General features: G+C 44.6%; 1 protein-coding gene across 1 annotated transcript in view; it reads right to left on the reverse strand.

Moving 5' to 3' along the window:
- Nucleotides 1–23,114, reverse strand: part of ANKMY1 (ankyrin repeat and MYND domain containing 1) — a 71,536-nt gene that overhangs the window by 20,342 nt on the left and 28,080 nt on the right. The window contains exons 4-8 of the mRNA XM_008054248.2: nt 8,423–8,895; nt 6,218–6,434; nt 5,672–5,836; nt 3,709–4,184; nt 1,059–1,217 (exon numbers count right to left, since the gene is read on the reverse strand). Coding sequence (XP_008052439.2) covers nt 1,059–1,217; nt 3,709–4,184; nt 5,672–5,836; nt 6,218–6,434; nt 8,423–8,895 — 1,490 coding nt within the window. The remainder of the gene's footprint in view (nt 1–1,058; nt 1,218–3,708; nt 4,185–5,671; nt 5,837–6,217; nt 6,435–8,422; nt 8,896–23,114) is intronic.

The raw sequence follows: 23,114 nt of genomic DNA on the forward strand, positions 1-23,114 counted from the left end.
TGTCCCCAGGGTGACCTAACAATTACCCCTGGAGGCTGACAAGAGCTGTGCAAAGCCTGACCTTGCCCCAGACTCTTCACCTGGGAAAAAAAAAAAAAAAGGAGTCACAGTGGTTGATTCCACACCCAGGACAGAGAAAATTCAAGAAGGAAGGGGCTTCCAGGAGCTGTGCTGTAGAGAGGGCTGGGAGCAGCTGGGGCCAGGCAGACAGTGCCACTGCCAGGGGGACAGGTGAGAAAAGCAGAGTTGTTTGAACAAGCAAAGCCCATAAAGCCCTGAATCCACAATAGGACTGGCATAAACACTAATCTTTCTTCTCTCTTCAAAGAACTAGCACCAAACAAATGTTAATTTATTCAAGAGCAAAACGCTCCTGGGAATATGTTTGCTGGAAGGCAGACGGCCTCAGAGTAGAAAGAAATCATCCTCTAGGAAAGGCCACACTTTCTCTAAAAAGAAAAACAGAAAACAAGATGCATGTGTTTTCCCTTTAGGGTAGGAAATCTATGGGGTTTTTTCCTCAGTTAAATATTTTGCTGGCTGGATCTGTTGGGCTAAAGATAGAATCACAAGGCCAAAACCCTTTGCCTTCACGCATGTGTCCTTGTGAAGATGCTAACTTCACTCCTGTGAAAGGGATGACCCAGGTCTGCCTCCTAATACAAGTCTCCCCTTTACCAGGTGCGTACATGACACATTTATTCCCAAGTTTGCTTCAAACAATGGGACACATTTCCGAAAATTAGGTAGGTCATGAAATAGTGTAAAGACAAGCATGGCTTCAAAGTAGTGTCTGGTGACACCAGTAAAACAGCAAGCAGTGGGACTCCCTCCTTCAGTGCTGTCATCAACATCCACAGACCAGGTGTTTGCCAGCCAGAAGGACCAGCCCCACTGTATTTGTGGGGGTCTTGCCCTTCTCTTCTGACCCCTACCGACTATGGTGCAGTGATGATGCCCGGGTCCCATGTCCCATGCCTGGGAGTCTGCATTAGTTTGGCGCTCACCTCACCTGCACACTCATTCACTGACAGCCGACTCCTACCTGCAGGGGTAACTGGATGTCAGTCCTTGCCTTGTTCTCCAACAGCAGCCTCACCCCATCCACATCCCCAGCTTTCACAGCGAGAAACAGGACCTGCATGGGCACGCAGCACAGGTTGGGATCGGCGCCTCGGTGCAGCAGCAACTGGATGGTCAGCCACCTCTTTCTCTGTCTGAAAGGATCAGCATGACATGGTCATAGTCTCTCTGGAGGGAAAGAACAGGTGGCCTCAGCACCAGTAGGCTGGGCAGTATCCCTCAGGACAGGGCAGGAGAGGCACCCCAGAAGGAGAATGCTCTGGGAGGGATGCTGTGTGATATATATGTGTGCCACACACCACATACATCACACACCACAGACACACAGCACACACCACACACAGTACACACCACACACAAACACACAACACATACATACACTTTGCATACACATAGGCACGAACACCTCTAGGAAAAGCATAAAGCAGAAGGTAGGCCAGCATCAGTAGGGAAACTACGTGGGATATGACCCGGTAGGCAGGGTCGAGTGGGCAGAGAGGAGTGGAAAGGGTCAGTCAGCCTCTCTTGGCAGAGCAAGAAGGGCAGGAAGGAGGAAAGTGAGCTGTAGGTGAGGAGCTGAGACACCACCTCTTTACACCCTAGAACCAAAGAGTTTTTCTTATGTGGGTTCTGTCTATCCATGTCTACTGCGTTACAAATTAAAACTCAGGAACTATAAAAATGTGTACTAACTTTATTTTTAGAGGAGCAACACCAAACCCACTCTGTGTTATCATAAATAACATTTTAATGAAAAATTATCTTTTTTTTTTGAGTCAGAGTCTCACTCTGCCACCTAGGTTGGATGGAATATAGTGGCACAATCACAGCCACTACAGCCTCAAACTGGTGGGCTCAGGTGATCCTTCCACATCAGTCTTCCAAGTAACTAGAACTATTGTTGTGTGCCACCACACCCAGCTAATTTTTTTATTTTTTGTAGAGATGAGTTCTCAACAAGTTGCCCGGGCTGGACTCAAATCCTTGGGCTCAAGCAATCCTCTAGCTGCTGCCTCCCAAAGTGCTGGGATTACAGTGAACCACTGTACCCAGACAAAAATTATTCTCTTTTACACAACAAAAACAATTTGTGAAAAGGAAGATACTGTTTGCGAATCTCTTTAGTGGAAGTTCCCGGGATCCACTTCTATGCTTAGCCTGTTACAATACATTGCTTTGGTGAAAGTGAATGCAAAAAATCTAGCCTTGCCCAGATCCTGGCTGAACAAAGGAAGAGGATATTCATGGCTCCTTCAGACCATTGAGGATCCTCCTGTTTGATACTATATGAAAACTAGATAAGCAGTTGTCTAGTTAGCTACAATGTGGAACCTGAAACTGCAGCAGTGAGCTTTCTGTGCTTGGCTACGTTAAAACCCACGAGTCTACCTCTCACCATGAACGCATCCACACCTATGTGTCACATCTTCACCTACATATCGTGTGTGGTTTTTTGACATCAGAACTTGGTCATGTGGAAAAAATCTGGTTCACTGACAGATGTAGACCATTCCAATGTTGGCACGTGTCATCCGACAATATTAGAAAACCACACTCCCAAATGCCATCTCGCTTGTAAAATCTCTAAACATCTAAGGCTCAAAGTAAAGGAAGCTACAAAGGACTCAGTGGTGGATGCAAGTGTCCAACATTCTAATTTTTGCTTGAAAATGCAAATGTTACTGGTAACAAGTATTGTCAGATGTTTTCCTTAAAGTAACAGAATACATTTAGAAGAATGAACAAACACATGCCAGTTGGTCATTTTTGTTTTGTTTTGTGTTATCAAAATTAGTGTCCGGGGGAAGAGATGACAAATTCCTTCCATCTGCTACTCCAGCCCTAGAGAAGGGTTTCCTGGAGAGATCTGTTCCATCATGCTTTGGTCTTCAGCAGATGTGCTTCATACATCCTTCCCATCTTTAGTCACTCAGAATATTAGACAGATATGTATGCAAAGATCAAGATTTAATAAAATTAGTCATTTTCCCTGCTTTGGTAAGTGCATTCTTAACACTGACATCCTCTTGAGTGTGTGCCCATGGTAAAGAAATGCCATGCCCAGTCGATACAGTGCTGGGCACTGCTGCCTGACCCATGCTGAGGGCCAACAGTATATAAACCATCTGCAAATTTTAACACAATGAAAAGGCTATTAAAGTGTCAGGGTTATTATGAGAATCGTTTCAACCTTGCAGTCTCGCTTAAAGGATCTTAGACTTTTAGGGGTGCATGGACCACATTTGAGACCACTGGTCTAATTGGTGTGGGGTGTGTGGGGTAGGGTGTTTGGAGTGTCTGGGCACCTGTCACTCATATACACCATGGCTAGAGCTTCCCCGCATTGGGCACCCTGAGACTTCCATAGATATACTGCCTGGCAACAAAGGCAGAGAAAGACTAGTTGGTTTTAATGTAGCCAAAGGTTGTGCCAGGGCTGCGACAGCACTGACAACCACCCTCCACTGCAGCCTCCCTGAAGGCTTGACATTCAAACATTCGGACACACATCTCTGGAAATATTGCCTTCCAGTGGTACAGGGAAAGGATGCAGTTCTGTCGCACACACGATTCTCCTCTAAATATGACCCTCAGACATCGCCAGCCCATATTCCAGTGACTTACTCGACCATGGACAGCGCCATTCTCCTCATGGTCCCTTTGTCCGGGCAGGTGGCATCCAGGGAGGGGGCCTTCAGCATGCTGTGGGCCTCGGCACTCTTCTCCAACATGTCCCGCGAGAGCACAATGGAGAAGTTGTGCACACAGACGTTGGAGTCGAAGTTTGTCTCATTGCTGCACAGAGTGCACTTGTCCAAGTTTCCCAACATGTCCTCGGGGCCTCTCCCCATATCACTGATGCTGTCCTTCACTGACAAGCAGTCCCCATCCTTGGGAGAGCTGCTCTTCAGGTCGATGGACTGTTGACACTGTCCAATGTCCTGGGAGGGGCCGCCCTCATCACTGCTGGACACATGCAGCTGTGGCCTCAGCTCAGGGTTACCCTCAAGTGGCGCGTTCACCTCACAGCAGAGAGACTCCATGTTCATCTGCTCCAATGAGAACGAACGGGTTGGATCGACTAGGAGTTTGGGAGGTTCCTTTGGAAAGAATCAAAAAAGTATCATTAGAATAAAAAAAAATTCGGAGTGACAACCCCATCCTACAACCCTCTTCCACAAGGACACACGCCCGTATCCTAGAGCTCCAAAGACCAAAGCTGTCCTGCCAGGGTACCTTTCCACAAACCCTCAAAGAGAAAAGAAGACACCTGCAAAGTCATCACACAGAAACCTGTGCCTAAGTTGGCCATGGGCCAGGGAAGTGCAGCCAGCAGTGGTCATTGAGCTCACAACACGTGGTTCATCCACAGCTGGGCTGGGCTGCAAGTGTGAAGGGGAGGCCTGAGAAAAAGGTGGCAAATGTCTTGCTAATGCTCTTTGTACTAAATACACACTGAAATGACCATATTTTGGATGCATTCGGCTAAAGAAAGAATATTATTACAATGAATTTCCCCCACCATGCACTATGGCTCATGCCGGTAATCCCAGAACTTTAGGAGGCTAAATGGGAGGATCACTTGAGGCCAAAAGTTTGAGACCAGCCTGGGCAACAAAGCAGGACACAGTCTCTATGGGAAAAAAAAAACAGAAAATTAGCTAGGTATGGTAGTAGGCACCTGCAATCCCAGCTACTTGGGAGGCTGAGGTAGGAGGATATTTTTGAGCCTAGGAGCCCTGGGTAACATAGTGAGACTCTATTTCAAAAATAAATAAATAAATTTCCTCTGTTTTACTTTTTTCATATGACCACTCAAAAAATTGTATTTCTGATATGTAGTGCTGTTCTCCATGGTTTGTTTTTTTTTTGTTTTTTGTTTTTTTGAGTCTGAGTCTCACTGTCACCCAGGTTGGAGTGCAGTGGCACACTCATAGCCACTGCAGCCTCAACCTGCTTGGCTCAGGTGGTCTTTCTGCTTCAGCCTTCCAAGTAGCTGGGACTACAGATGTGCACCACCATGTCCAGCTAATTTTTTTTTTGATATTTTGTGGAGATGAGATCTCACTATATTGCCCAGGCTGCTCTCAAACTTCTGGCCTCAGGCAATCCTCTTGCCTCTGCCTCTCAAAGTGCTGGGATTACAGGCATGAGTCACTGCACTCTGCCTGTTTTTGTTTTGAGTCACAGCTCTCAAAGTGTGATCACTAGACTAGCCTAATCATCATCACCAGGAAACTGTTGAAAATTCAGATTCTTGGGCCCTGCCCGGAGGACTTTGCTGCAGATGCCTTCCCTCTCTCCACAGAGTCCCTTTCCTGCACAGCAGGTTTCAGGACTCCGAGCTGCTGTGCATGTGGCACAAAAGGGACACATATCCCTCAGCATCTGCAGTGAGGGGCTCAGGACACCTTAGGGATGCCCAGGCTCTGTCTTTTTGTCCTCTTTCCCAATGGTCTTCTCTTTTAATCTGCCTTGTATAAGCCTGGTCCATGCAGGAGGAGGGAGATGGCAGGGTGGACACTCAGGTAGAGGGACAGAGGACAGAGGAGGCACAGTGGGTGGTACAGTGGCCACACAGGCTGACCTGGGGCTCAGGCACAGTCCTCTCAGCAATGTTGGGCTTGAAGGAGCAGGCAGGGTAGTAGAGGAGGAAGCACATGCTGAGGGGCGTGAGGCCCTCATCCGAGCACTTGTTCACATCAGCCCCGTAGTCCAGGAGAAGGTTGACAATGTCATTGTGACAATGCACCTGGAGGAAGAGGACACCAGACTCACGATAGCACACCTGACCCTAGGTAAGGGGTGAGAAGGGTCACTGGGCATCCTGCTGCCCCCCATGAGGCTGCCCCATGGTAGTGCAGGGAGTGATGTTCACACTGGAGCTTGGTGGCGAGATGACAAGTATGGAAAGAGGAATGGAAAGGTCACCTTGTCCCAAGACTTTCTCTTCCCTTTGACCATGCTCAGCTGAGTGGGTTTCTACTTAATGGGGAAGAGCAGATGTGGACACATCAGTGCCCCCCATACTTTACTCCTCTCCTGAGTGTGGGAGGGAGACAACCAATGCTCGCGTATGATGCTCATAGCTGAGCCCTCCCATGGGCACTGACCAGAGGGTCAGGGGGCTTACGGCAGCTGCGGCAAGCACAGTGTAGCCCTTTGCATCAGCCACATCGGCGCTGACAAAGTTGTCCCTCAGGATCCCATAAATCCAGTCGTGGTCTCCTTCCTCGGCCTTCAGGATCATCTCCATGGAAAGCCGCTCCTTGGGCCCGTGGCACGCAAAGCAGCTGCGGTTCCCCTCCAGAATGGCACCCATGTTCCAGCTGGTGTGGGCCTTGTTGTTCCTGGCAACACAACAGGACTAGGCTCTGCAGTACCCAGCACCTTTTCCCACCAGAAAGGGCCCAGGGCAGGCAGCCTCCCTCCTCATTCCTCAGTGCCCCTCCCTCCCCCACTGCCTCAATGCATGGGGCCCTCTTTCTCCCCCTACTGTTCACTGCTTGAACACCCTGAGCCTGGATGGCTGTATCCTCAGCTAGTCATAGTCAGTTGCAGTACACATGGTGGTGGGGACATGCTACCTGGAGGTAAAAATGTTCAGACTAAATATCTGTTTCAGCAGGGACATGCTGGTTGCAAGTGCACCCTGTGCATCTCTGATTCATCTGAGTCATTTTGTGTTTGCTGAGAAATGGGCTCTCACAGCAGGGGTTCTGGTGTGGGGAAGGTCAGCACACATATAGGCCCACCTCTCAGCACCAACATCCATGTTCTACCCTCTGCTCATTCTATTTCTGTTTAACAAGAACACACATGTCCCACAACTTATTCACCACACAACATGGAAGCCTCCTGCGTGTACATAACCCCATTCACAACCAAGAATATGTGGATTTACAGTGACCTCTCTACCTAATGGTCCTAAACAATTAGGGGCTCAGTTGATGTTAGCATGATGGATGGATGGCTGAATGGATGGGTGGATGAACCGTTGGATGGATGAATGAAGGGTTATGTGGATGGATGGATGGATGGATGGATGGCCGGATGGACAGATGGACAGTTGCTTATATAGATGGTAGACGGTTGCACGGATGGATGGGTGGATGAGTGGGCGAATGAATGGGTGGGTGAATGAATGAATGGGTGAATGATGGATGCTTGCATAGATGGATGAATGAATGGATGGTTGGTGGGTGACTGTATCAGTGAATGGATAGATGAATGAGTGTTACATGGATGGATGGCAAATAGTCACTTGTGCTTAGAAATATGCATTCTAAAATAGTTTAGTGATATCTGAAGATAAAGTTTAGGGAAGGAATTACAGTATTCTTAAATTTTCCTTCTCCTTTTTTGGGGGAGGCAGGTGGAATCTCACTCTGTCGCCCAGGCTAGAGTGCAGTGGCGTGCTCATAGCAAATTCAGCCTCAACCTGCTGAGCTCAGGTGATCCTTCTGCTTCAGCCTTCAGCTGGAACTACAGGAGTGTGCCACCATGCCTAACTAATTTTTTTTCTTTTTTTTTTTTTTTGTAGAGACAAGGTCTCGCCATGTTGCCCAGAAATTTAACAGCTGCCATGTTGCCCAGAAATTAACAGTTCTCCTTAGGTGGCAGTTGATTTTTCTGGAGCTCCAGGTAGGGTGGGAGAGTATTTTGAAGACCAGCAGCACAGCTCCGGCTTTTCAGGCTATTCTTGGAGAAACCACAGGCCTAGCAGCTTGCCATTCCTGCCCTATTCTCCCACTCTTGGCTCTCAGGTATAGCCTGCCTTAACACATATCAGTAATAACAAACCCTTATCTCCACGTCAACCCCAAGCAGAGACTGGACCCATAAACACCTCATCACAAACATGACCATGGGGGTCAAGGGGCACTAGTTACGACCTATGTGAGAAGAAATGTACACTGGTCCAAGAGCCAGAATCTGCCCTTACCTCCACAAACTCAGGAGTATCTCCTCGGCAACATCCTTTCCCAGCTCCACACCAGATGTGGGCCTCCCCTAGCTACATGCTCAGCAAGCAGCCTCCCATTCATGCCTTTCCCTAAGAGTGGGTGGGTGGGATCCTGGGACCCCTATTCCTCTATGCAGGCATGGATGGCTCCCCCATCGCCTTCCCCTCCCTAGGGATCCCACCACAGCTCACAATCATGGTGGAGGCTGCACCCCGCTCCATTATCGGGCTATATCAGTCACTTAATGAGAGAAGTGCATTTACATTAACCTGAGGGCCAGCCCCGGAAGCTACTAAGGCCCATAGCAACAACTGGAGCTGAGGACCTCAGGAACCCACCTTGGGATGGAGGAGCAAGAATAGACTGATCACCTGAACTTGTAAGTTTGCTTCTGGATTCTGACCAACAAAGGGGTCTCATTTGTTATAAACCAGGGCTCTCCATCCTCGATGAATGGAGGTATATCATGAACAAAGATCTGGGCATCCAGCTCTTTGCGGAAAGAGCATGTCATGGGCAGATGACAGTTGTCAGTTGAGTAAATGTGCATTTCTGGAGGCAGCGTTAGGTCTTCATTCAGAAGAAAACGCTTATACTCATAGAAAAAGGGGTCCTGTCCCTCATTCAGGCCCCACTTCATGGTGTCCTCTTCTGAGAGTCTGATTCTAGCAGAAGTGCAGGTGAGGAAGCTGGAGAACTCAGGGTAACTGAGCAGGGAGAAGCCACTAGGTATCCTGGTGCACAGCTTGATGAGGTGCTCCCGGAACCACAGCCCAACATCCTGGCTGCCATCAGGGTAGGTCTCGATGCCTGGACCGAACCGTTTGTCTGCCTTGTACAACCCCTGGAAAGAAAATTCAATAAAGCCAAGCAGAAATGATTCAGCAAACCTGTACACCATGACCAGCTTCATCAAGTCTAAAGAAATTCCAAGGCCAGCCATGGTGGCTCACGCCTGTAATCCCAGCAATTTGGGAGGCCGAGGCAAAAGAATTGCTTGAGCCCAGGAGTTCGAGACAAGCCTCGGCAACATAGTGACATCTTATCTCTACAAAAGAAAAGAAAAGAAATTCCAAAGAAGAAAACATTTTCCTAGGAGATTTATTTATTCATTCAATAAACATTTAGAGGCTTAGGCTACCAGGCCCTGTGACTAAGACAGACTGACAGAGCAGTTCTCCTCACTCTAGGAACAGGAAAGCAAACACATAAATGTCAGATGTATCAGCGAAGAAAGCCACTCTGGAGAGAGTGTGGAGGGGTGTGGAGGGCCAGAATAGTTGGGGTGGTCTCTGAAAAGGTGAGAACATGGTAGAGGAACTCAAGGTGAAACTGTGTCCAAGACACAAAGTATGGGTTCATTTCAGAGAGCCCAGCCCAGGCACTCAAAATGTTGGAGTGGCAGTGTGTGGGGAGGAAGTGCAGGCAGCAGGTCAGACAGACTCCAGCAGGCATAAATCAAGAAGGGGCAGGAGGATGAGGAAAAGCAGAAGGAGAAAAAAGAGAAGGAGGAGGAGGAGGAAGGAGAGGAAGGACAGGAGAAGAGGTAAAGGGGGAGGAGGAGGGAAGGGAAGGAGAAAGAGGAGGACAAGAGGAAGAGAGTAGGAACAGCTAACCCTTGCTTCCCAGGTCTTTTCATCTGGGCAGGACAATCTCAGAATAGAGAGGAAAGAAAGTGCCCAGGAGGGCCTCAGGTAAGGACCAATGAGCTGCAACTGCCACATGTCCAGTGTAGGGAGCACAGCAAGGTGCCCGGCACATCTTCCCAAGGTGGTGTTGAGAGATGCCTATAGGTCACTAAGTGACCACAGGAGGCAGAACAGCTCAGGCAAAGGCCTGAAACACTGAACAATGGTGACGTTGCATTCCCTAGGGCCCATGCCATCGTCCATGAAACAGGAAAGGCTTCTACCTCAGAGGCCTCCACCCATGAGCCACACCTGCCTGAGCATCTCAGGCCTGGGCACTGGGGATAGGAGGCTTCATGACACATGGCCCCCACCCACAAGAAGCTTGCAGTCTGGAAGAGGATGCAGAAGCTGAAACGAACAAGTGAAATGTGTGAGGACAGCTTCACTCTGCAAGCTTCGGAGGTGGGGGCAGCAGGACTGTTTGCAGAAGAACCTTTAGAGTAGCTCAGTGGGGTGAGTAGGCAGGTGGGGGTGTGGCAAGAAATGACAGGTGAGGTTGGGCCACAAATGGGCACCAGCCAGTTCTGGAGGGCCTGGTGGGGGCAGCAAGGGGGCTGCACCTTCATTCTAGAGGCTTCAGATAGTCACTGAGGAGGTGTAAGCCACAGGATCATATGGGCAGGGAAGAAAAAGTGGGGACTGGGCAAGAAAAGGGGCCATGGGCAGGGAGCATGCAGTGAGAAAGCAGCTGTGTAGACTGATGTCTAGTACAGAGGCCCATGTCCTTGACCCCACTGTTTTGCTTCTAGGAATCCATCCCAAAGAAATAATCTAAATGTCATGAGATGCGATCTCAAATGTGCTCACAACAGTATTTATAACAGAAACGCTAATAGTAATAATAATAATAATAATGGCCCAAAGGTTAAATAAAAGAGGGTACATCACAGGATGAGACATAATGTAGCTTTTGAAATTTCTGTTTCTGATATGCTTTTACTTCTTGGCCAATCCCACTTTTAGGAAGGCATCTGAAAGACTGGAATGCACCAACAAAAACACAGAATGATTCGTGTGCAGGACTATTCACCACAGCTCTGCTTGATACAACAAACACTGGGGTTTGGAAACGCCCACGTTGTCAGTCCTTCCCCAGCAGCTGCATGAAGAAACAGGTCTGTCTCCAGGACGATGAGAACACTTCAGGCGGGGACAGTGAACAGAGGGCACCTCCCACCGCCCACATGGAAAGCAGCATGTGTGCACAACTGCTCCTGTGCTATAAATGCAAAGATAAGCTCCAAACTATTAAAACAGTCACCCATGGCAAAAGAGGAATCCAGATGGAGGAGAAAGGGATTTCTGGACTCATCTGTCTATTATCTACCTATCTACCTACCTGTCTATATTTATATATTATCTATATTTATATCTGTCATCTACCTACCTGCCTGCCTGCCTGTCTATATTTACATATGAGGGGGGACCCAAAAGTGGAGTTTATTAAAAATTATGTATTTCTTCTTCTTTCTGTTTTTTTTTTGAGTTGGAGTCTCACTCTGTTGCCCAGTGGAGTGCAGTGGCACACTCACTGCCACCGCAGCCTCAACCTGCTGGGCTCAGGTGATCCTTCCACCTCAGCCTTCCGAGTAGCTGGAACTACAGGCACAAGCCACCACACCCAGTTAATTTTTTAATTTATTGTGGAGATTAGGTCTTGCCAAGTTACCCAGGCTAGTCTTGAACCCCTGAGGCAATCCTCTCGCCTCAGCCTCCCAAAGTGCTGGGATTACAGACTTGAGTGACCGCGCTTGGCCTTGTGTATTTATTCGTACGTGTTTAAACTTCAGTCACCTTCAAAGTACTCTGTTGGATGCAATGCACCTATCAAGATGCTTTTTCCACTGCTCAAAACAGTTTCTGAGCTTGTCAATTTTGATGCCTTTTAGTGCTTCTGCCATTTTTTGGTTTCACCTCTTCCACATCAGCAAAACGTTTCCCTTTGAGAACTTTTTTCATCCAGGGAAACAAAAAAAATCACTCCAGGTGAGATCAGGTGATAGACAGGATGGGACATAGGGATCAAGTCATTTTTGGTCAAAAACTGCTGAACGCTTAGCATGGTATGGGCAGTTGCATTGTCATGGTGTAAGAACCAGTCATCTGTGTACCACAACTTGGGACATTTCTTCCACAAATCATGATGCAGACTTCTCTAAACTTCCAGATAAAAACTTTGGTTGACCATTTGATTCAAAGGAACAAATTCCAAGTGTAATACATGAAGCCTGCCCTCCAAAATGCTAATTCTGGGGGTTTGGGGGTTCCCCCTCATATCTGTATGTGTAGTTACATCTATCTATTATTTACCTACCTATCTATATTTACATATCTGTATCTATATTTATATCTATCTATCATCTATCTACCTACCTACCTATATTTATACAAGTGGGATCCCCTGAAAAGCAAAATTTGTAAAAAATTGTGTATTTATTCTTACATGTTTAAACTTCAGTTACCTTCTAAGTACTCTCTATTTGGTACAGTACACCTATCAAGACTCTTTTCCACTGTTACAGCTTTTGAACTCACCAATTTTGATGCCTTTTAGTGCTTCTGCCATTTTTTGTTTTACCTCTTCCATATCAGCAAAACGTTTCCCTTTGAGGACTTTTTCCATTTGGGGAAACAAAAATGTCACTCAGGCAAGATCAGGTGAATAGGGAGGGTGGGGCACAGGGGTCATGTCATTTTGGGTCAAAAACTGCAGAACACTTAGCATGGTATGGGCAGGTGTGCTTGTACGTCACTCATGATGAAGTGGGCAAATGCATTGAAAATATCTCCCCCCAAAAATCACTGAAGCCAAACACAGGCTCTCGCAACACTAGCTGCTACACTGATGCCAATGGGTTCCTAGAACACTTACCTAGCAGGGGAAGTCTGTACCACAAGGGGCTCACCCTCCAAAAGATATTTCCATTTTGGGGGTCCCCCTTCTCATAGACAAAAATATAGATACAGACATATAAATATAGATAGCTAGGTAGGTAGATGATAGATATGAGGGGGGGACCCAAAGAAAGCAGAATTTATTTATTTTTTTTAAATGTGTATTTATTCTTATATGTTTGAACTTCAGTCACCTTCAAAGTACTCTCCCATTTGATGCAATATACCCATCAAGACACTTTTTCCCATGCTCAAAACAGTTTTTGAACTTGTCAACTTTGATGCCTTTTAATGCTTCTGCCATTTTTTGTTTTGCCTCTTCCATATCAGCAAAACATTTCCCTTTGAGAACTTATTTCATCTGGGGAAACAAAAACAAGTCGCTCAGAGCAAGATTGGGTGAATAGGAAGGATGAGGCACAGGGGTCATACCATTTTTGATCAAAAACTGCTGAACACTCAGCAGGGTGTGGGCAAATTGTTTATGTAAATCACCGATCATGAAATGAGCAAACACATTGAAATAATTTCCAAAATAAATTCACTGAAGCCAATCACAGCCTCTCACAGCAATGCTAACTGGTACACTGATGCAGATGAGTTTCTAGAACACTTGCCTAGCAAGGAGAATCCTGTACTACAGGGGGCCTGTCTTCCAAAAAAATAATTCCAGTTTATTGGGGTCCTCCCTTGTATCTATCTATCTATCCTATCTATCCATCTATCTATCTTATCTATCCTCTCTCTTTCTCTCTTTCTCTCTCTTTCTCTCTCTTTCTCTCTCTCTCTCTCTCTCTCTCTCTCTCTCTCTCTCTCTCTCTAGGGAAGTATTATTTTATATATCAAATAGAATAACTTTAGAGTTTGAATATGTTTCTGAAGATAGTATACTGTCAGTTTTTGCCTACCTGAGAATTAGACTGTTTTTGTTTTTCATTTTTTTCTCAGTCCTTGAGGGATATTCCCACAGGACACAGAATTCTATTTTTGACTCTGGAATGATGCAAGTGTTTTGCATAATTACCAAAAAATGAAAGAAAAATATTAAAAACAGAATCCTAAGGAAAAAAGCAAAATGAAGCAAATGAATGCAGTTCTTTATCCAGGTGGTAGATTCACTGGAGAGGAACTACTCGTGTGTCTCCAAAGCAGGAGACTGAGTCCCACTGTTGGATGAACCCCGGGGACAGAAATAATGACCAGAAACCTTTGAGCCATTTTCAGTAGTCATAATGGTAGTAATGATGCTATCTGGTTTTTGTTGCTCTGAAGCAGTTGTACATATTTTATGAGATAAAGCAAACAAGAACTTTAGTTAATGGTTAGAAACCAAGATTTTATGCTTAAGAGAAAAGAAATACAAATACAATACTATAGCTGTTAAGTAAAAACTCTGTACTCCTAAATTGGAATTGGAAATATCAATATAATAAAAAAAATTTCTCATTTAAGAAAAAGTACTTTCCAGATCTTTCTGCTAAAGAAGCATAAAAATAATAATACCAGCCAATGCAGTAGTAATGAACACCCAAACTGTGGTCTCCAAATAGCATGTCCCACTAAAGAAACAAGGCTCAATGGATAAACAATTGATTCCAGGTTCAGAGCAGGAAATGTACAGAGGAACCCAGAACTTCTTATCATGGCAGAGCAAGAAAGTCATCAAAGCCTGCTGGAGTTGTGCCAAAACCTCAAGAGCCAAAGAGGTTCTCCCAGACCAAAGATGGGACAATTTGGACATCAAAAAGTATAATAACTGCAGTGGATTTAAACATGCAAAATATATTAAAATCCATAAGTTTAAAAAGATACTGAAAGTGAACCCTTGCTGATCACCATTGAAAGGTGTTAGTAAATCAATGTATTACTCTAAAATCACAATGAGAAAGGCTGTTGGGGTCACTGTAAGGGATAGAATGTGGCTGCCTCACACTTAAGCACACTTATGGATCTCAACATCTTATCAGGAAAGACAACCACATGTGTGTCTCTAGATAGGACTTTTCACAAAGACACAAAGTGGAGAATTAGTAGTCTTTTCAACAAATGAAGATAGAACAATTGGACAACCACATGCAAAGGTGGTGGAGGAGGAGAAGGAGGAAGAAGAGCTGACCTTGGTTTCACATAAAACACAAAAATTAACTAAAAAAGGACCACAGACCTAAAGGTAAAAGCTGAAACCATAAAACTTAGAGAAAAAACTAAAACTCTTAGTGACCTTGGATTAAGCAAAGATTTGATTAAGAATAAATAGGCCGGGTTCGGTGGCTCAGTCTATAATCCTGTGCCTTTGGGAGGCTGAGGTGAGTGGACTGCCCGAGCCCATGGGTTCGAGACCCGCCTGGGCAACTTGGTGAGACCTCATCTCTACAATAAATAAAAAATCAGCCAGGCATGGTAGCACGTGCCTGTAATTCCGGCTACTCGGAAGGCTGAGGCGGAAGGATCGCCAGAGCCTGGGTCAAGGCTGCAGTGGCCGGGAGCAGCCACTGCACTCCAGTCTGGGCAACAGAGTGAGACTCCAACTCAAAAAAAGAATAAATAGTACACAAAAAATAATGAACTATGAAAGAAAAATTATTAAATTGGACCTAAATACAATTTTTTACATCTGCTTTTCCTTTTTTTGATAGAAAACTTGAATGTGCATCTATCAGCAAATCAATAAAAAATACAATGGAATTCTACCCAATAATTATTTTAAATGAACTACTGAAACATATGTGAATCAAAATAATCATGCCCTAAGCAAAAGAAATAAGACATGAAATACTACATATAATATGATTCTATTTATATGAAATAATAGGAAAGGGGAAACAACAGCGATTTTTAAAAAGCAGATTTGGCCCGTGGGTTCGAGACCCGCCTGGGCAGCGAGACCTCATCTCTACAATAAATCAAAAAATCAGCCGGGCATAGTAGCGCATGCCTGTAATTCTGGCTACTTGGAAGGCTGAGGAGGAAGGATCGCCGGAGCCCAGCAGGTTGAGGCTGCAGTGGCCGGGAGTGGCCACTGCACTCCAGTCTGGGCGTCTGAGTGAGACTCCAACTCAAAAAAAACAAACAAACAAACAAATAAAAAGCAGATTTGAACCAGGCTCAGTGGCTCAGCCTGTAATCCCATGGCTTTGAGAGGCTGAGGTGAGTGGACTGCCTGAGCCCACGGGTTTGAGACCCACCTGGGCAAGTTGGTGAGACCTCATCTCTACAATAAATCAAAAATTAGCTGGGCATAGTAGCACGTACCCGTAGTTCCAGCTACTTGGAAGGCTGAGGCAGAAGGATCGCCGGAGCCCAGCAGGTCGAGGCTGCGGTGGCCAGGAGCGGCCACTGCACTCCAGTCTGGGCGACAGAGTGAGACTCCAACTCAAAAACAACAACAACAGCAACAACAACAACAAAAAAGCAGATTTGAAAACCTAAATGAAATGGAAGACTTTCTGACAGCACACAACCTTTCAAAGTTGAAAGAAGAAGAAATTAAGACCCTAAATAGACCAAAACAACCCAAGAAATTGACTCCATCATAAGAAAACTACCTATGGCCGGGCTTGGTGGTTCAGCCTGTAATCCCAGCATTTTGGGAGACCAAGGTGAGTGGATTGCCTGAGCCCGTGGGTTTGAGACCCACCCAGGCAACTTGGCAAGACCTCGTCTCTACACTAAATCAAAAAAAAAAAAAAATTAGCTGGGCATGGTAGCATGTGCCTGTGGTTTCAGCTACTTGGAAGGCTGAGGCAGAAGGATAGGGAGAGACCAGCAGGTCGAGGCTGCGGTGGCCGGGAGCATGCCACAGCACTCCAGTCTGGGCAGCAGAGTGAGACTCCAACTCAAAAAAGAAAAGAAAAGAAAAGAAAACTACCTATGGAAAAAAGCTGTGAACCAGACAGCTTTCCAGCGGAATTCTACAAAACATACAAAGAGGCGCTGATACCAATCCCATGGTATTTCAGGCAATCAAGAAAGACAGAATTCTCCCCAAATCATTTTATGAAGCTAACATCACACTGATATCCAAACCGGGTATCAGTGAAAAAAAATTAAAACTTTTAGTGACCTTGGATTAAGTAAAGATTTGATTAAGATCAAATAGTATACAAAAAAGAAAATTATGAAAGAAAATTTTCATTTAGAGTTAAGATTCAACAAAGAAAAAGAACTACAGGCCAATATCCCTAATGAACATAGATGTAAAAATTCTCAACAAGATTCCAGCAATCAGATCCAACAATACATCTCAAAAAGTACTCACCATGACCAAGTAAGTTTCATCCCTGGGATGCAAGGCTGGTTCAATATCAACAAGACCATAAATGCAATTCAATACATCAACAGATGTAAAATCAAGAACCACACGATTACACTATTAGATGCAAAAAAAGTTTTTGATAAAATCCAGCATTCCTTCCTGATAAAAAACCTTGAGCACCAAGGCACAGAAGAAACATTCCTCAAAATAGTGAGAGCCATCTAGGATAAATCCACAGCCAACATATTGCTAAACTGTAAGAAATTAGAAGCATTTCCCCTGAAAACCAGAACAAGACAAAGGTGCCCTCTCTTACCCCTACTGTTCAACAGAGTGTTGGAAGTCCTAGCTAGAGCAATAAGATAAAAGAAGAAAATCATAGATATCCAGATAGGAAAAGAGGAAGTTAAGTTATCCCTCTTTGCTGACAATATGATCCTATACCTTGAAAATTCGAGAGAATCTGTCAAAAAACCTCCTTGCACTGATAAATAACTTTGGCAAAGTCTTGGGGTACAAAATAAACATGCAGAAGACAGTGGCATTCTTATATGCCAACAACAAACTAGCAAAGAACCAAATAAAAAGCACAATCCTATTCACAAAAGTCATTAAAAAAATGAAATACCTCGGCATCTTCCTAACCAGAGAAGTGAAAGACCTTTACAATGAAAACTACAAAATACTAATCAAAGAAATCAAAGAAGACACAAACAAATGGAAAAATATCTCGTGCTCATGGATTGAAAGAATCAACATTGTTAAGATGTTCATCCAACTCAGGGCAATCTACAGATTCAATGCAATACTCATTAAGTTACCAACATCATTCCTCTCGGATCTGAAAACGACAATACAAAAATTCATGTGGAAGCATAAACAACCAGGAATAGGCAAAACAATCTTGAGCAAAAGAAACAAAGTGGGAAGTATCACACTTCCAGACTTTAAGCTTTATTATAAGGCTATAATAATCAAAACAGCCCGGTACACTGGGCGTGGTGGCTCATGCCTATAGTCCCAGCACTTTGGGAGGCAGAGGTGAGAGGACTGCCTGAGTCCAGGGGTTCAAGACCAGCCTGGGCAACTTGGCAAGACCTTGTCTCTACAATAAATTTTAAAAATTAGCTGGGTATGGTGGTGCATTCCTGTGGTTCCAGCTACTTGGAAGGCTGAGGCAGAAGGATCACCTGAGCCCAGCAGGTCGAGGCTGCAGTGGCAATGAATGTGCCACTGCATTCCAGCCTGGGGGACAGAGTGAGATTCCTACTCAAAACAAAAACAAAAACAAAAACAAAACCAGCCTGGTACTAGTATAAGAACAGGCATATACGGAACAGGATAGAGAATCTGGAAGCAAAACCTCAATTTCTCAACAAACTCATCTTTGACAAAGACTCCACCAACCAACACTGGGTAGAGGAGAACCTATTCAGTAAATAGTGCTGAGAAAACTAGCTGACCACATGCAAAAGATTGAAACAGGACCCCTACCTATCACCATACACAAAATTCAGCTCTAAATGGATCAAAGACCTAAACGTAAAGTCTCAAACTATAAGAATCTTAGAAAACACGGAGATACCCTTATGGAAATTGGAATAGGCAGCCAATCCTTGATCAAAATTCCAAAATTCCTTGCCGTAAGAGATAAGATTGGCAAGTAGGACCTCATCAAACTGAGAAGCATCTGCAAAAGCAAAAGAAATCATCAAGAGAGTGGGGAGGAAGCCCACAGAATGGGAAAAAATATTTGTCAACTGTATATCTGACAAAGGCCTAACATCCAGGATCTACAAGGAACCCAAACATGCCAAAAGGAAAAAAACAGGCAGCCCTAGTAAAAAGTGGGCAAACAATATGAATATACTTCTCAAAAGAAGACATACAAGTAGCCAATAAATACATGAAAAAATGTTCAGCCTCACTAACCACCAAAGAAATGCAGGCTGGGCTCAGTGGCTCAGCCTGTAATCCCAGCACTTTGGGAGGCCAAGGTGAAGGGATTGCCTGAGCCCGCAGGTTCAAGACCAGCCCGGGCAATTTGCCAAGACCTCATTCTCTACAATAAATAAAAAATTAGCTGGGTGTGATAGTGTGCATCTGTAGTTCCCCCTACTTGGAAGGCTGAAGCAGATGTATTGCTGGAGTACAGCGGGTCGACGCTGGGGTGGCCGTGAGTGTGCCACTGCACTCCAGCCTGGATGACAGAGTGAGACTCCTACTCAAAAAAAAAAAAAAAGAAAGAAATGCAAATCAAAACCACACTGAGATACCACCTAACTCCAGTCAGGATGGCCATCATCAATAACTCAAAAAACAACAGATGCTGGAGAGGATGCAGGGAAAAGGGAATGCTTCTACACTGTTGGTGGGGTGTAAATTAGTACAATCTCTGTGGAAAACAGTATAGCAATTTTTAAAAGATCTAAAAATCAACCTTCCATACAACCCAGCAATCTCCCTTCAGGGAATATATCTGAACGAACTAAATTATTCTACAAAAAAGATACCTACTCTCGTATGTTTATTACAGCACTATTCACAATAGCAAAAACATGGAACCCACTGTGCTGCCCATCGAAAGTGAACTGGATTTTTAAAATGTGGTACATATATATGATGGAATATTATGCCCAGAGAGAATGGATTTTTTTTTTGAGTTGGAGTCTCACTCCGTCACCCAGACTGGAGTGCAGTAGCCACTCCCGGCCACCGCAGCCTCGACCTGCTGGGCTCCGGCGATCCTCCCGCATCAGCCTTCCAAGTAACTGGAACTACAGGCGCGCGCTACCAGGCCCGGCTAATTTTTTTTTATTTATTGTGGAGATGAGGTCTCACCAAGTTGCCCAGGCGGGTCTCGAACCCGTGGGCTCAGGCAATCCACTCATCTCGGCCTCCCAAAGCGCTGGGATTACAGGCTGAGCCACCGAGCCCGGCCGACAAGAAATTTTTTAAAAATAAAGTTCAGCCAGGTGCAGTGGCTCATACCTATAATCCCAGCACTTTGGGAGGCCTAAATGAGAAGACTGACTGAACCCAGCGGTTCAAGAGTAGCATAGGCAACTTGGTGAGACCTCATCTCTACAATAAATCAAGAAAAATTAGCTGGGCATGGTGGCGCATGCCTATAGTTCCAACTACTTGGAAGGCTGAGGCAGAAGGATCACCTGAGCCCGGCAGGTCGATGCTGTGGTGGCCGGGAGCATGCCACTGCACTCCAGCCTGGGTGACAGAGTGAAACTCCAACTTGGAAAAACATAAAATAAAATAATAAAAATAAAGTTCAACCTACCAGGAAGATACAATAAATCCAAAATTCCATTGTTCTAATAACATGGTCTCAAATTATAACTGACAGAATTACAAGTAATAAACAAAACCATAATCATGGTGAGAGATTCTAAAATTCTCTGTCATTGATAGAATGAGCAGCCAAAAAAAATCAAGTTTATATAAGATTTAGAACAATATAAATACCAAAACTGACCAAAGCACACACAAAAAAATTGTGCTAAGTCTAGGCGTGGTGGCTCATGTATGTAATCTGAGCACTTTGGGAGGCTGAGGTGGGAGGATTGCTTGAGCCCAGTAGCTCAAGACCAGCCTAGGCAACGTTGCAAGACTTCGTCTCTACAAAAAAAAATTTAAAAATTAGCTGGGCATGGTGACACACGCCTGTAGTCCCAGCTATCCATGAGACTTAGGTGAAAGGATTGCATGAACCCAGAAGGTTGAGGCTGCAGTGTACTGTGATTGTGCCACTGCACTCCAGCCTGGGTGACAGAGTGAAACTTTCATTCAAAAATAAAAATATTAGCTGGGCATGGTAGCTCACGCCTGTAGTTCTGACTACTTGGAAGGCTGAGGCAGAAGAATCACCGGAGCCCAGCAGTTGACGCTGGGGTGGCTGTGAACATGCCACTGCACTCCAGCCTGGGCGATGGAGTAAAACTCCAACTCAAAAATAAATCAATAAAATAAAAAATAAAAATAAAAAACTGTGCTCAACACCTGCATAAATCCCTATTCTTTTCATTAATACATAAACATTTAAAAAGTTGACCATATTCTGGGTCATAAAGCAAGTCTCAAACAATTTCAAAAAACTGAAATCATATGTAGAAAGTCAATAACGAGCCAGGTGTGGTGGCTCACATCTATTATCCCAGCACTTTGGGGGGCTGAGGTGAGAGGAATACCTGAATCCAGGGGTTTGAGACCAGCCTGGGTAACTTGGTGAGACCTCATCTTTACAATAAATCAAAAAAATTAACTGGGTGTGGGTGTGGGTGCCTGTGGTTCCAGCTACTTGTAAGGCTGAGGTGGAAGTTGAGACTGCAGTGGCCGTGAGCATGCCACTGCACTCCAGCCTAGGTGACAGAGTGAGACTCCAACTTAAAAATAAAAGAAAGTTATTACCAAAAACATTATCTGGAGCCTGAACTCTGAACATTAAGCAATACTCTTATGAAATAAACTATGAGTCAAGAAGAAATCATAATAGAAATTAGAATGTATTTTGAACTGAATAAAAATAATGTAAGGCCGGGTGTGGTTACGTAAGCCCGTAATCCCATCACTTTGGGAGGCAGAGGCAAGAGGATTGCCTGAGCTCAGAGATTCGAGACCAGTCTGGGCAACTTGGTGAGACCTTGTCTCTACGATAAATCAAAAAATAAGCTAGGCGTGGTAGCGCATGCCTGAAGTTCCAGCTACTTGGAAGGCTGAGGCAGAAGGATTACCTGAGCCCAGCAGGTTGAGGCTGCAGTGGTGGTGAGCATACTACTGCACTCCAGCCTGGGCAACAGAGTGAGATTCCGACTCAAAAATAATAATAATTATTATTATTATATAACCAAAAATATAGAATACTGAGCCATGCTTACAGGAAAATGTACATTAGAAGAAAACAGAATATCAATAAGTGAGAAAAGCATAGCAAATTCATTCTCTCTCTCTTTCCCTTCCTCCCTTCCTTCCTCCTCCCCTTCCTCTCTGGAAACAAATAATAAAGAACCGAATAAGGAAATAGAACCAAAGGAAGAGCTCAATTGAACCAAAGGCTGAATATTTGGAGAAAAAGAATAATAAAATGGATAATAAGAAGGCCCATTAGGCATATGAAAAGATGCTCAGCATCAACAACCAGTTAGGGAACTATCAGTTAAGCCCACAGTAAGATACCACTACATGACTACTAGAATGGCTAAAATTAAAATAACACTGACAATACCAAGAGGTAATAAGGATGCAAGGAGATTGGAACTCTTACATGCCACCGCTAGGAATGAAAACAGCACAGAGAGAAAGAAAAGTGGCTCAGAGCAGCCTGAGGAATGACAGGTCTGCAAAATTTATCAGGCTCAGAGAGACAGGAACATGAGACTTCAGTCATGTTCCCTGCAGTCATGCCCAGGGGTAACTGTTTCAAGGCATTTTGTTTCTTCTTTCCTTCCCTGTATTTTCCAGAATAGCTGATAAATGACCTGAATGTTACCATATGAATGTTACCATGTGACCCCAATGTGCTAACTTCATGTTCCTGAAATTTGTGATACAAAGAACATTGTATAGCCCATCAACAGCTTATGTTATTTTAACATAAATTTTTGGTAAACAATTTAAGAACTGCCTCCTTTTTCCTTTTAAAAATGCACTTAAGCCAGGCTCAGTGGCTCAACCTGTAATCCCGCCCTTTGGGAGGCTGAGGTGAGGGACCCAAGGAACCAAGAAACTTAAAAAGTCATACTTGCTGTAAAAGAAGCGTTCACTATATTTTATATATCCCTACCTCACGTTCACTATATGTTTTGTGTATTCCTACCTCACGTTCATTGTATTTTATGAATTCTTAGTACTTCATATCCTACCTCAGACCCCGTAGAATTAGGCACATGTCGGGTGCCAGGTAGTGACTGTGTAGTTATACAATGTCTTAAAGTAGTGTTTATATTTAGAACTCTTGGGTTAAACACTGTTCGTCCCAATTGCCACGCTGACTTCTTCTGTTTTTACAACGGGATGTAAATGTTAAAGCGATAAGCCCCTTTCAGACATTCCTTTGCTATTGCAATAGACTCTGAGGTGCTAGCCACTCTCCTGGTGGGCTCTATGTTGGTTCAAACCTCCGGCTCCCATGCCAAAGTTAAATTACACGTAGTGGCTGTGTAAACCTGAGCGAATCAAAAGACTTTTAGAAAAACCACCTTGCTATAAGAA

Source organism: Carlito syrichta, unplaced genomic scaffold, assembly GCF_000164805.1.
Source record: "Carlito syrichta isolate Samal-C Ts95f unplaced genomic scaffold, Tarsius_syrichta-2.0.1 Scaffold289289, whole genome shotgun sequence".
NCBI lineage: Eukaryota > Metazoa > Chordata > Mammalia > Primates > Tarsiidae > Carlito > Carlito syrichta.